Below are 14,918 nucleotides of genomic sequence, written 5' to 3' on the forward strand. Positions count from 1 at the left end.
TAAAAATCTTAATGAGCTTCAGTGCATCTGAAGAATCAACTTTCAAATGTCTGTCCTTAGAAAGCAAGTTCCTCTGCTGCAAATCAGCTTGGGGACAGGGTTATGGGCTGAATATATGTTTTAAGTGTTTGTCACCTTTCTCAGGCTTGCTGCTCTCTCTGTTACCCAGCTGAATGGCTACTTGGCCACAGTCTTGAAGGTGTGTTTCACCAAACTGAATTTATTCAAGTCACTGAAGCAAAAAAAAAAAAAAATCACTTGCCATTTGCAAAATCTACCCAGATAAGTCCACCTTGGTTATTCAATGCTGTCCTTGGATTTAGAAAATGATTGGAATTCACAAAAAGTATGAGAATGCAGGAGAGTCATATGCCTTGATCTTTAAGGAAGTCTCTACTCAGGGGTAGTGGGTATAGAAGTGGTGAAATGATAGCCAGTCAAAATGGGAAAATATTTTAACCATAGTACTACTATCTATTACTAAGTGAAGAGCATGTGTGGCTCATGAACTTCTCCCTGTCTTTTTGATAATGATGAGGCAGTAGGGAAAAGAAATGAATAGGGCATTGAGATTTAGGATTAAGTTGGAGAATTTGCAACATTTAAAAGTCCTAACTGAATATACTGCATCGTATTACATTCTGAATCAGACAAAAGAAAGAAAAGAAGTGAAAGGCATTTTATCTAAAATAAATGGAAAAACAGAGTCTACTATAGAAATTACTAAATTTGATCCCATCTCCCCTCTGATTTATTGTAAGTCCCATAGTATTAATTTGGAGGATTTAATGGAGATCAAAAAGTCTAGAAAGGAGGGAAAGATGCAGTTTGCAGTGGTGACTTTATGAAATGGAAGGTCTGTATTTCTGTGTTGTTGTGAGATGTGATGCTGAGCTGATCTGATATGTGGTGGCTTTGTGTATTAGCGTTGTATCTACTGTGAATGTTCAGGCCAGTATGTGTTGATCACCGGAATAATCAATACTTAACACTGTTGGCATAATTCTGTTTTCTTCTTTTCCCACTTTATAAATCTAAATGGATAAGGAAATCAAGCATTACTCTATGAAGTTGAGCTTATAGTTAAAATGAAATCTCTTCAGATAATAAAGAAATATGTTAAAAGATCGCCAAATATAGAATTATTTCATCCCAGAATCTATAGTAATTGAACTGAGACTTGAAATAATTTAGGGGGAAAAGTATCTTGCTGACTGAAATAATCATGAAAACAAATTATCTATCCCTAATTAAGAGTATTCTTATTAGTAAAAATTTTGCATGCTCATTCTATACTACAGAGGGATTGTTCAAATTGATTAATAATGAAATCTTATAGTTCTTGCTTAACATGACCTCAGATGATCAAATAATTGTAGTATTTTAGTGGTCTAATTTTTTTTATCTTTTATTAAAAGTTACAAATTTTATTGTACTGCAGATTCCAATCTTGAGTACAGTTTATCAGATGAGTATTGCAAGCATCACTTCTTGGTTGGACTACTTCTGCGGGAAACCTCCATTGCTCTTCAAGACAATTATGAGATCAGATATACAGCTATCTCTGTCGTAAAGAATCTTTTGATAAAACATGCATTTGATACTAGATACCAGCATAAGGTAAGGATGTCTGTTCAGTAGCACACTAGTAAATTTCTACTAAGATTTTTCACTCAAGATGATTATAGGGAGGAGCATAGTATGAGTGATCAATGAAAAGGTAATATTATAAACTAGGTGAGGTTTTTTTCCATTTCAGGCCATTAAGGTTTTTTTAAATGCCATGCAAATTAACTTAAAGGAAAACATTTTCTCAAATCATCTTTTAATAATTTGATGCTGGGGAAGAAACAAGCCGTGGTCCTACACATAGTGAACACGTATTCTACCACTGAGCTCTGTATCCCCACCTTCTCAAATCATATTTTTAACTTAACATATATAAAGATCTGTATTTATGTGACAATAAAATGAGATTAGGTTGCCTTATATATTTTTCTTATATTTAATATAAATATTTTGGCCAGTCAGACTCTTTCATTATTTATTCAATAAACTAGGATTTTTGAAAAGTCTTACAGGGGTTGGAAAAATGGGTGAGTCAGGAGTTAAGAGTGCTTGCTGCTCTTGCAGAGGTCTGCAGTTTGGTTCCAAGTACCCGCATCTGGCAGCTTATAACCACCTGTAACTTCAGTTCCATGGAGATCCCATACTTCTGTCCTCCAAAGGCACCCTTATTCATGGACACACACACATAAAAACCATCATATAGAGTTGTACCAAGCATATACTGTCAGATAGTTTAATGTCTTTAAATATGTACACATATCCCTAAATAAATGATATTGATACTTGTTTAATAAGACATATGAAGTATATCATGTATAAAGTATGTAATTTTTCCTTATACTTAAAAAGATGTTATAATAATATTTAACTTTCAAACCATGGAGGTGGCTGTCTTACATATATTTAACATTATTTATGTGTGACTCTATATATTGCTGATTGCTGTCTGCTATTACTTAAATATGTGTTTAAAAGTCATTAACATTACAACTTAAGGGCATGGAAAATTAAACTACAAACTGAATGGATTTGAAATAACCCTAACTAAGGAAATATAGTATTTCCTGTTTGACAATACATCCTTAATTTTTAACATTCAAATATAAACAAATTTATGATATAATTTGCTATTGTAACTAGTTTGAAAAACTGATTAATGGTGGCTTTTTCCTATAATTCTATCATATGGTATTTTTTAGCTACAAAGATTTTTTATTTACAAATCTTGCCAATTTTTTTATGATTCTGTCTGGAAGTAAATTGATCCTTCATTTTAAGATATAAATCATATTATTGTAGTTTGTGATATGTTTGCCAAATTATAAATAACATATGTATACTAATCTTGCAAACAACCTTCTCCTTTATGTGGTTATGTTTGAAAGCTGTCATTGGACTCTGTATTTTGAGTAAGTCAAAACAGCAACACAGTTCTTGGATAATTTGAACTATTAGCTCATACCTCAAATTTTTTAGTGATTAACTCACTTGAGGTCTTTTAATCTGATATATGAGGTTGACCCCATTCATTTGTAGCATATACATATTATTAATCAATAAAATGTTGATGTTTTTCAGAACCAGCAAGCCAAAATAGCACAGCTGTACCTCCCATTTGTCGGACTACTCTTGGAAAATATTCAGCGATTGGCAGGCCGTGATACTTTGTATTCCTGTGCAGCCATGCCTAATTCTGTAAGTGTGTTAATGCAGTTCTGTCTCAAGTGGTATCTTGTTTTATCTGATGCATGTGGGATTGAGGTCATCTGCTATTTGATCTCAATCCTATGAATTTACTTTTTAGTCCATTTTACATTGCTACTGTTTTTCCTAGAGCAATGTGTCTCAAACTGTAATGTGGAGAATGCATTAGAACACAAGTCTTAATTCAGTAGGCCCTAGTGCCAAAGTGCAGAGTCTGTGTGTCTAACAAGCTTTAGCTGCCTCTGTCTACTGCAAAGACCACATTTTGGATAAGAAGGTAGAAAAGAATAGTTTTTTCCTACTGTATTGTTCTTTACAATTTGCTGCTGTTAATACATTCCAGTGTATTTATTCATTTTGAGAGCACAGTGAAAGACTCTTCACTTCCAGAGTAGCAGACACTGGGGATTAAGATTCCTTTGTTATGCCTGGCAGTGGTGCAGCAAGCCTTTAATCCTAGCACTTGGGAGGCAGAGGCAGGTGGATTTCTGAGTTCGAGGCCAGCCTGGTCTACAGAGTGAGTTCCAGGACCGCCAGGACTACACAGAGAAACCCTGTCTCGAAAAAGAGGAGAGAGAGAGAGAGAGAGAGAGAGAGAGAGAGAGAGAGAGAGAGAGAGAGAGAGAGAGAGAGAGAGGCAGAGAGAGATTGAGATTGATTCCTTTTCTCTACCCTTGATAGTCTCTGTCTAATGTTTCTTTCTTGGTGTGTCCCTTTTAGTTTATCATAGTTGGATGAGTTTTCTCTCTATTCTCCTTAGTGCCTTAAGACTTAAAAGGCACTCAAAGGGTAATGATGTTTCTATTTGTCAAATAGTCTTGCCCTTGTAATATTAAAATATTCCCCCTTCAAACCTTAGACGTAAAAGTGTTTTCTGTCAACTGCTTCTAGTTTTGATCTGTAGAGATGTATAAAATATTTGTTTCCACCTCCACAATTTGTCCCTTCCATGTATACCTTCTAAATTTGTCTCCAGGCCATATATCACCATTTTGACATTTGTCATTCCAAACCATTTATTTTCATGATGAGTGCTTCTGGATACTCTCCAATTTGCCAGTGGCTCCACTAAGACAATGATGTCAGGCTGGGTGCCACCACTTGAAAGGCTGGAGCAAGGAGATGCAAATTCAAGGCAAGCCTGGGCTACATAAAATGCTACCTTAAAAAATGTGTATATATTGTACTTGTTGGCCCAGTGGAACTGTTAGCTCCTATTCCTCTTCATACTTTGAATCGTCCTTAATCATTCATATATATATATTTAGTTTGAAGAGTCATCTCATACTGTTGGATGGCAAGTTGAATTGTGCTTTTTAATATAATCCAGAAAGTTTTCCCTGTAAAATGCCCTTGCTAATTTTGAAAGCTACTCCTAAGTTCCCAAGAAAGAACTTTTTAAAGATCAGTCAAGGGAAAAATTTTATTTTTAATTTTAAGTTATGTGTATATCCATGTGTCAGAGTGTGTGTTCATGCATGAATACAGTTGCCTGTGGAGACCAGAAGAGAGTGATAGATACCCTGGAGCTGGAGTTACAAGCAGTCCACATGGGTGCTGGGAACTGAACTCTGACCAAGAACAATTAGACACTCATAATTGCTGAGCCATCTCTCCAGCCCTATTAGTTTACTGAGACAGGGTCTCACTATGACTACAGACCAGGCTGGCATAGAACTTGGAACAATTCTCCTGACTAAATGTCCTAAGTGCTAGGGTTTCTGATATACACCACTATCACCAGCTGAAAAAGCCACTTTTAAGCTTGCCTGGTAGCTTTGTTGCTTGTGGCAGTTGATTGTGTTAATGAGTAGAATGGGGATGTCACCTCACTGGGTGTCACATTGGTCTTCACATGTAGTAGTTAATGCTCATGTTCATTGCACACACATTTGACATTCATAGTTGGAAATGTTTCAGTATCTCTTCTTTTGCAGCTCACATTCACTTAGGAATTTTTTGTTATACTTCAACTTCTAGCATTGTCCCTGGCTCCAAGGAAGAGAACTAAACTGAACATGTTTAGATAATACCAACCGTAGCCATCTAAATATATATATGTCAGAGGTTATGATTATTACTAAACATGCTAGCAGCCAATTTTTTGAGATGTGCCACTTAACTACCAATAGTACTTGATGTAACTTCCATAGTAAGCTTTGTTTAAAATCAGGGTACAATCTAATTCAGATTTTTTTGTGCTAGTTTTAAAACTAGTTAAATGACTACGGCATCATATCCTGTTGCAGGCATCCAGAGATGAGTTTCCATGTGGCTTTGTTTCACCTACAAGCAGAGGAAGCCTGGCCACTGACAAAGACACAGGTAATTAATCACTTTAAAGCTTCTGTATCACACAAATGTCTAGCAATGAACCTCTACTCTTTTAAAAATATTCTGTGATAAATCTATACAAATACTGATCTCTCCTAATGTCTAGTTAAAATATGACTCACATGCAGCCACTTTTTATAATTTGTTTAAGCATGATCAAAATGGCTAGGTACAGTAGAAAAACTAGAAGATAAGGAAAAACAAAAGACACTGGTTTTCTTTCCTCTTTTCTTTCACTAATATTGGGTAGCCCACTTCCCTAGGCTTGTGTTTCCTTATCTATAATATAGATAAGCTGTTTTGTGAATTACCTGGCTTTATTACATGACTTCCAAGGAATTGTAATATATAGCAAATTGTTTTGAAAGGGGAAAATCACTTAACATTTACTTGTTTTCTTTGCAGCATTTTGACGTATGAATTTAACATTTTTAGAAGACGAGGATCTATTCCCTGTAAAATATACATACTTAAGGAATGTAGTACTTAGTTTTAAAAATATTTTGATGATTCCTCCTGCTGCTAACAAGGACTTGGACTCTTTTTCAGCCTATGGGTCTTTTCAAAATGGTCATGGAATTAAGAGGGAAGATTCACGAGGTTCCCTTATTCCTGAGGGAGCAACAGGATTTCCAGATCCTGGGAGCACTGGTGAAAACGTAAGAACCTAAACATATAGAATAACCTGGTGACATAGTAGGCTACCAAAGTTTTTAAAAAATAAACATGTATGTATCTGCTCTTGTATAGTCTTTTCTGGATATGTAAAATGCATTCCACAATTTCTGAATATTTTAGTAGTACTTTCCTATCTTTGTAGCTGCTATTTGGATGTCCTTTTCTTTATTAAGCATAGATAGTGTGAAATTTTTAGTGGAAGTTTGAGACCAGGTTTTTCTAACAAAGTTTAAGCATGCCTCTGGCTCATGATGTCTCCCAGACAATCCTCAAACCCAAATCTCCTGTTTCCTCCTCCAATTTACGGCTCAGGCTGATCTCAAACTTCTGGCCTCAAGTGGTCTTCCTGTCTCATCCTCCTGAGTAATCGAAATGACAGGCAAATACCATGATGCCCAGTTTACCTGGTTGTCTTAAAGCTGTTTATAGGGAATAAGACAATTATCCTCAAGCAGCCTCTTACCTTCTTTTGCTGTAACCTATAGGTGGTGGTTCCAGTTTAAAATTTCTAAGCCACCTTACACTTTAATTAAAACATATCAGAGCAGGGCTAGTTCAGCCTCTCTTTAAAACAAAACAAAACAAAAAAAAAACAAATTTGAGAGAAACTTTAGGTTGTCCAGTTAATAGTCTCAGAGTTCCACCATTACTTAGGGTCTTAGAGGATGCTAACTGTTCCATTAAAATGTTTCAAGCCTAACATTAAAATGTAAAATGTGTCTGCCTTGAGGCCAAAATACCACATCCTAGACAGTAAAGTTGTCACACTAGGTAAAATCATAGAATCATATATTACTTAGATGGGTCTGTAAATATTTTTTAAAATACTAAACTCCCACTCATTTCTTTAAAGTGAAACTGGAATTTTGACTGAAGCCAGCCATACCTGAATGCATGTTTATAAATAAGAATTTTCTATTTTGTGGCACACTTGATGTACAACAGTCACTTGGAGGACTTAAAAATAAATGGCTGCACCTCACCCTCAGAGGGTCAGTAGGTCTGAAACAAGGCCTGCTAATTTGTATTTCTAAGTCCTCAGGTGATGCTGATTCTGCTGGTGGGAAGCACCCCTTAAGAACCACTAGAATATACATCTTTGATGTTTTGGGTAAATAGTAATTTATTCACAAAAGTTCCTATTTCACACTATTTTGAATTGTGGTGACACTATCATAGATAAGGTCAGATCAATTAAATAACTTACTGGCAATTACATGTCTGACAAGCAACCAGAACAAAAGTCTGTTTCAATCTAATTCAAAGTCCTTAGTAAATCCTTAGTTTCATGTACCCTGTTAGCTCAGCTCTTGAGTATTGTTTTATTAGCAAGGGTAAAACTTTGTATTATTGTTACTCTATTTATATAAATCCTTAAATAAATTGAGATCTTGCCATGATTTGATATTTAAACAGACCTCATTAAACAGTAGGAAAATCATTACTTTGATCTAATTTGGAAATACCTGGTCCTCCTTATTTTAATTAACCATCACATTTTTGTTTTTTTATCTTTTACTTTTTCACTTTACTTCCCACCCACAGCCCCTCTCCCACAGTCCTTCCCCCATCCCCTTCCCCTTCTCCTCAGTGTATGGGGACCCTATCCCTTGGCGTTTCAAGTCTCTGTGAGGCTAGGCACTTCCTTTCCCACTGAGGCCAGACAACACAGCCCAGTTAGAACATATCCCACATACAGACAGCAGCTTTTGGCATAGCTCTTGCTCATTTTTCAGGACCCACATGAAGGTCAGCCTGTTCCTCTGCTACATATGAGTGGGGAGGTTTGTGTATACTCTTTGGTTGGTGGTTCAGTCTCTGAGAGCCCCAAGGGTCCAGGTTGGTTGACTCTGTTGGCCTTCCTATGGAGTTCTTTTTCTCTTTTGGGCCTGCAATCCTTCTTCCTATTCTTCCACAAGAGTCCCCAAGCTCCATCCACTGTTTGGCTGTAGGTGTCTGTATCTGAGTCAGCTGCTGGTTGGAGCTTCTCAGAGGACAAAGTGCTCCTGTCTGCAAGCATAACTGAGGAGCACTAATAGCGTCAGGGATTGATGCTTGCCCATGAGATGGGTCTCAAGTTAGGCCAGTTAGTTATTGGAGTTATTGGTTGGCCATTCCCTCAGTCTCTGCTCCCTCCCCCGTACCTTCATTACTTGTAGACAGAATACATTTTGGTTTGAACGTTTTGTGGGTGAGTTGGTGTCTCTATCACTCCACTGGGGTTCTTGTCTGGATACAGGATGTGGCCTCTTCAGGTTCCATCTCCCCAATGTACTGAGTCACAACTTAAGTCACCCCCATTGATTTTTGGGGGCCTCCCTTATCCCAGATCTCTATCTCTTCCTGGAGATGCCCACCTCTTCACCCCAGTCAGTTGCAGATTTCCATTCATTTTCATGACCATGTAACCATCTCTCCTGTCCTTCCCCACACCTGATCCTGAATCTCCCATTCCCCTCCCCACTACCCCTCCCTCCATCTGCCTTTCCTCCATCCCCTTCCCTCCCAGTTCCCTCTCTCCATCTGCCTCTTATGACTATTTTGTTTCCCCCTTTGAAGTGAAATTCAAGCTTCTTTGCTTGAGTCTTCCTTCTTGTCAAGTTTCTTTGGGTCTGTGGAGTGTAACATGGTACCTGTATTTTATGTCAGCCCATTTTTAAATAGATTATTTGATGATTTGGGGTTGCATATCAATATATTCAAAGATGTGATTCAAATTTGAAAGCTATCTATTCTTTCTCAATTTTTTATTTGAGCATTTTAAATTTTGTTATTAAACACAAAGCATATGGGAGTAGAATATAAATACATCATTAATGGCTATATCTTTATGAAGACCCTGAAATAATTTCCAGTGATATCATTAAATACTGTAGCAATGAAGACTCAGCCCATTTACCTGTAAGATAAAGTTTATAGTTTTCCCCAATAAGACTAGTGGTTAAAAAATAACTGAGTTTAAGGCTGTGTAAAATTACCATATTATTTCCTAAGACTCCTCTCTTTTGTCTTACAGACCCGACAGAGTTCTTCAAGGAGTAGTGTATCCCAGTATAATCGTCTGGATCAGTATGAAATCAGAAACCTCTTGATGTGCTACTTATACATAGTAAAAATGATTTCTGAAGGTGAGTAAACACCCCCCTCATAGGTTCAAGCCTGTAAATTGAGAACGTACATATTAGAAACTGATCTTTAAAGATTTAAGTAATAAAAAAATCCCTAAAAAAAAAAAAACAATTTTAGCCAGGCAGTGGTGGCGCATGCCTTTAATCCCAGCACTTGGGAGGCAGAGGCAGGCGGATTTCTGAGTTCGAGGCCAGCCTGGTCTACAGAGTGAGTTCCAGGACAGCCAGGGCTACACAGAGAAACCCTGTCTCGAAAACCAAAAAAAAAAAAAAACCCTTAAACATTAAAATAAGTTTCTATGGATTTGAATATGATAGAATTTAAAAATATTAACTTATAAAAATTGCGCAACAATTTTTAAGGGTTTTTAGGCAAACATAAAATGTTAAGTAGTTAATGTAACAGGAAGGAAATAATCACAATACAAAATTAACATTTTAGCATTTATTTGAACCAGGATTTGAAAAGCATAAAAACAGAAGCAAAAAACCAGGGCTTTCTGAAGGTAGGGTATGCCACCATTGTCTCTGAGCACCTATGGCGTTGTCTGGAGTCAGTCATTGTCTCTATAGCATCACTGGTGTTGTCTGGAGTCAGTCGTCTCTTCAGCACCACTGGCATTGTCTGGAATCAGTCATTGTCTCTGCAGCATCCCTGATGTTGTCTGGAATCAGGCTGTTGATCTACTTTTCTTCTTGGCGAAGAATGGTATTATCTGCTAGCATTACTAGTTTCTCTTTATACTATATGGCTATATATAAACAAGGGATTAAATTCATGTCCTCGGGAGTTAAAAGAAAATTACCTTTTCTTCAAATGCCACATTTATTACAAAATTCCCACCCTCTTCTTCCATTTCTCTATATCTTTTCAAAAAGTATGCAGGTCTAAAGAACATAAAATCTACCTAAGTAAGCATTATATAGTATACACATATAATAATATATTTTTCTCATGAATATAGACAATTAACAAAGTAAAAAAAAAGGGGGGTAGAGCTCAATAGTAAAACACATGGCTAGCATATGTGAGACTCTGGGTTCAACTCCTAGCACACATATAAAACAGGAAAGAAAAATAGTTATCAGCACTGCAAAAATCAGTAGGTAAATTTACAATAAATTCAAAAAAGCACCTGAGTTCTAATTATCATTATCATATAATTATCTTGTGCAAATTTTCTTATTACTTACATATTTTTTAGATTTAAATTTTTTTATTTCTCTTTTTGGCTTTTTTTTTTTAACAGAATCTTATTATATAACCCTAAATGGCCTGGAACTCATTGTGTAGACCAAGCTATCCTCTTTTGCTCAAGTGCTGGGACTAAAGGCATTACCATCATGCCTGCTTGTTTTACTTTTTTAATGTGTTTGTGTACCACATGTATGCCTGGTGCCTGCAGAGGTCAGAAAAGAGCATGAGATCCTCTGGACCTGGAGTTAGAGATGGTTTTGAGCCACCATGTGGGTTCTGGGAACTGAACGTGGGTCCTTTGCAAGAGCAACAATTACTCTTAACTGCTGAGTCATCTCTCCAGACCCAATTTGTAAGTTTGGAGACAGGGTCATACTATATATAAAGATGGCTCAATCTCTTGATCCTCTTGCTTCAGCCTCTTCAGTGCTAGAATTACAAGGGCACACGAAACACTTGGCTGTTTCATTTTTTTCCCATCACACTTGGCTATTTCATTCACACACACACATACACCCTGGTGTCAGATGACAAAACCTAGGGCTTCCACTTTGCACATGCTTAGGCAAGTGCTTCACTGTCAAGCTAATACCTAGGTCATATTTTTAAACTTTTTTTTTTCAGTACTAGAGACATGAACCCAGGGCCTAGCACATGAGCTATATACTCCCAGCCTATTTTATACATTCTTTTCTTAACTATTACATACTTTATTCTTGTAACAAAGAAACATTATAACAGACAGGAATAGAAAATTTTAGAGTACAACAATACAATAGTCTTTCTTTTTCATAATCAAGGATGGTCTTAAATTTACAATCTTCTTGCCTATCTTCCAAATGCTGGGACTAGAGATAGCTGCTAGCATGCACAACTATTTCTCATTTAAAAATTTTTCTGGTGCTACACACCCAGGATATCTTTAACAATTTTTAGGAAACATTACTTGCTTTTCTTTGATACTACAAAATAATAGTATAAATAACACAGATTATTAGATAATAGCCAGTTAGCTACAGAAATATTAAAGAGTTTAGCCACATGTGAATAAGAAACTCTGAAGTAAATTAATACAACTCCAAAATAGTATTTTTTTTTCTTTTTGAGATGGATCCTTTTAGCCTAGCTTGTTCTAGAACACACAGGCTAACCTTGAATTCAAAAATTTTCTTCCTCAGCCCCCTAAAGGCTGGAATTCTACCATCTCATATTGAAAAATAATACAAATAACTCTGCAATCTATTGGTCTCATGAATATACAACTTAGGAGTAAACTGTCAAAATTATATTGAAGTGAAAGGTTGAAGCTCTGTGATGGGCCTCCATGTTTTAGAAAAGTAAAATGAGTTTTAAAATCAGAGGTTCATTTCAAGAAATAATAGATTACCTAATAACAACCACAACACAATGCTTTTTGCATTCCCACAAAGATAAAAAGTGAGAGAAGATGGAAACTGATTGTGAAATTAATGGAGTTTCTGTGATGTTTATGGGATTTCTTAATTGGAGCCACTGAATATTCTAAAACATTCCACAACAATTATAATAGTTTTGCGATGTTGAAAAAAATACTGTATTGTTGGTTTTTAAATGAAAAAATTTATAGTATGGGAATACTCTTGTTAAATTCATTCTTTGTTGTATAAATTTAACAAGAGTATTCCTATACCATTAATTCATCTATGCCAAGAACCAACAATAGAAAAGATATTTAAGAGATAGATACATGGAGGAAAATGCAAAAATGGGTATCTCTAAGCACAAAAAAAGTAGGACAGAGAAAAGAGGGAGAGAAAAGATACATGTCTGACTACTTCTCTCCTTCCAATCCAATGTATACACATACACACATGTACAGTCACCACATAATTTGCTAGCCAGACAAGTCTGGATACATGTTTTGATGTTGTAGATAAAGCTATGGCTTTTATTTCTTATGAACTAAACAGTTTCTCTTGAAAATATAGGTTGTGCTTAGTCTGCCAGATATTTTTCCCTTTTTAAATAAGTAGTTCTGTTCTTACTTTGTAGTTTCAGAGAGGACATTTTCAGTAACTCATATTGTCTGCATCAAATCTTTTTATCTTTTACATGTTTAAAGTCACACTGCATCCCATAAAGTCATACTCATTTTAGTTTAAAAAAATGTTTACTTCTAGATCCTTTAAATGTGTTAGTTCTAGTGACCTTGTCTAATAAATAGTAGTCTCATAACTCTAGGTATATTTGAATGTTGAACTCATGAGTTTATATCCTTCAGGTACTCATAATTTTTTAAAATTTTGTTATAAAATTAATAACTTTAATATCAAATTTTGTTCCACACATACACAATTGATCTAGGGGCAGGGAGATTTTGAAGTTTCCTCTCTGTCTATGTATTTCACTAACAGCAATTCACTATCTTAGGGCCTAAAGGTCCCTAAGATCAAAGAGTTTTAAGTCATATTACTTTATTATTTGTTTCATGGTCTGAATTTACAGGACAGAGATGCTATCTTATTGAACACACCCACATAGATTTTCCTTAGAAGAAAACATGGAGGGAAGCTGCAACTTTTTCCTTTCTATTTGCCTTTTCTTTCCAATGCACTCTTTGAAAGAACTCTCTCAGAATCACTTTTAGACCTCTTTGCAAAATGTCTTATATTTTCAAATTCACACATGCTTTTCACAGTAGTTTCTCCCCTGGAAGGCAAAGGAGCATGACCAGGTGTCACTAAAACGTCAATATTGTGACTGCTACCAGAGTGTACTAATCTCCTTTTCTGAATATATTTTGAAGTATAGTCCACAGGAAACACCTGTGAAGTACTTAGTTCTCTTTTCTTTTCCAAAGATGCCAGTGCAGAACTAGGCTTACAAGGCATGTTTTCCTCTGAAGTTTCAGATACTATTACAGGTTCTCCAGAGGAAATGCTGGAAAAGCTGCAAGAGAATTTGGTATCCTTTCCAGATTTTTGTGTGGCGGTAAATATTTTAACTTCAGGAGGTCTTGAGAAATTATTTGATTCATCTTTCTTTGGAGTATCCAATGCAGCTTTTACAGAACAAGCTGTACATTGCAGTAATATATTGGACTCTTTGGTACCCTGATCGTCAACACAGCAAGAGTCCACAAAAGAGGTCTCTGAGACCACCTGGATTTCCTGACTGCTTTGTGAAGCTGTTTTATCTGGTGGAGGTGGTTCTACCTTCAACATACATAGAGATTTTTTTTGTTCATCACGTGGTTTTGTAACATACCTAGGAGATGACTGTATCTGTACTGCTTGGGAAGGCTCCTTTACTGTATACACATTTTTAATTTGCATTTGAGTACTATTAACGAAATCCTCATAATCACTATCTGAAAAATTGAACTGAACACGTGGAGGTGGAGTCGCTTTTAGCTTCTCCAAAAGCATTTTGTTTTCTTCTTTTAATCTGTTATTTTCTACAGTGAGCTCAGCAATCTTCACTAGATTTTTTTGTTGCATGTTACTAAATTCTTGCTGTAGCATATCCCTGTACGTTTCATTCACTAAACAGCGCTCACACATTTTTGAATTGGAGGGTTCAGGTGGCTGTGTTAGTGGTTTATTATCCTTTGGTACAGGGCCGCCACACCGCCTTCCCTCTGTCAACCGCGCCTTTCTCAGATTGCTTAATTTCACCTGTAAGCGGTGAAGCTCTTTATCATGGACCGATTTCAGTGTCAACCATACCTTTTTAAAGTCATCAGATACCAAATCACTTACGCTAAGTTTTACGTTATCCATCTGTGTGGGTTTTCTACCACCTTCACTACCACTACTACCGGCCTGCATCTTATTTGACTTATTGGGAACCAAGAGAGGTAGGTTTGGGCTTGGCAGGGCCACTGACAAAATGGCCAGAGAGCTTCTGCTGAATACTTGTCACTGGCTAGTGACCACCAGGACCACCGGCTGCTTTTTATCTACAGGGCTGTGGCCAGCTGCTTGGTGTGTCACTGACCAAACAAAAAGGGGGCGGGGGGAGGCAAAAAAACCCTCCACTGAGAACTTGTCACTGGCTAGCGACTAGTAGGACCACTGGTGGCTTTTTAACTATGGAGCTGTGGCCAGTGACTTGACGTGCCACTGACCAAAAAAAAAAAAAAAAGAAAAGAAATTAAGAAAGGAAAATAGCAGAGGAACCTCTAAGGGGAAGGTCCACTGACCAGAACACTAGCCCCCCGTGGCCCTGTCGCCGCAGCCCTTTCAGCGGTGGGGCAATAGGTGCGGATACCCGCGGCCTCGGCCTCACAGGCCTCGCCGGCCTCACAGGCCTCGCCGGCCTCACAG

At 36.8% G+C, this 14,918-nt stretch overlaps 1 protein-coding gene across 1 annotated transcript in view; it reads left to right on the forward strand.

Moving 5' to 3' along the window:
* Dock11 (dedicator of cytokinesis 11) overlaps positions 1-14,918 on the forward strand; it is a 177,430-nt gene that overhangs the window by 113,573 nt on the left and 48,939 nt on the right. Inside the window, exons 31-35 of the mRNA XM_028773169.1 lie at positions 1,442-1,620; positions 3,148-3,264; positions 5,523-5,598; positions 6,157-6,266; positions 9,302-9,413. Of these exons, the coding sequence (XP_028629002.1) occupies positions 1,442-1,620; positions 3,148-3,264; positions 5,523-5,598; positions 6,157-6,266; positions 9,302-9,413 (594 nt within the window). The remainder of the gene's footprint in view (positions 1-1,441; positions 1,621-3,147; positions 3,265-5,522; positions 5,599-6,156; positions 6,267-9,301; positions 9,414-14,918) is intronic.

The sequence above is a fragment of the Grammomys surdaster genome, unplaced genomic scaffold, assembly GCF_004785775.1.
Source record: "Grammomys surdaster isolate TR1022 unplaced genomic scaffold, NIH_TR_1.0 222, whole genome shotgun sequence".
Classification (NCBI taxonomy): Eukaryota; Metazoa; Chordata; class Mammalia; order Rodentia; family Muridae; genus Grammomys; species Grammomys surdaster.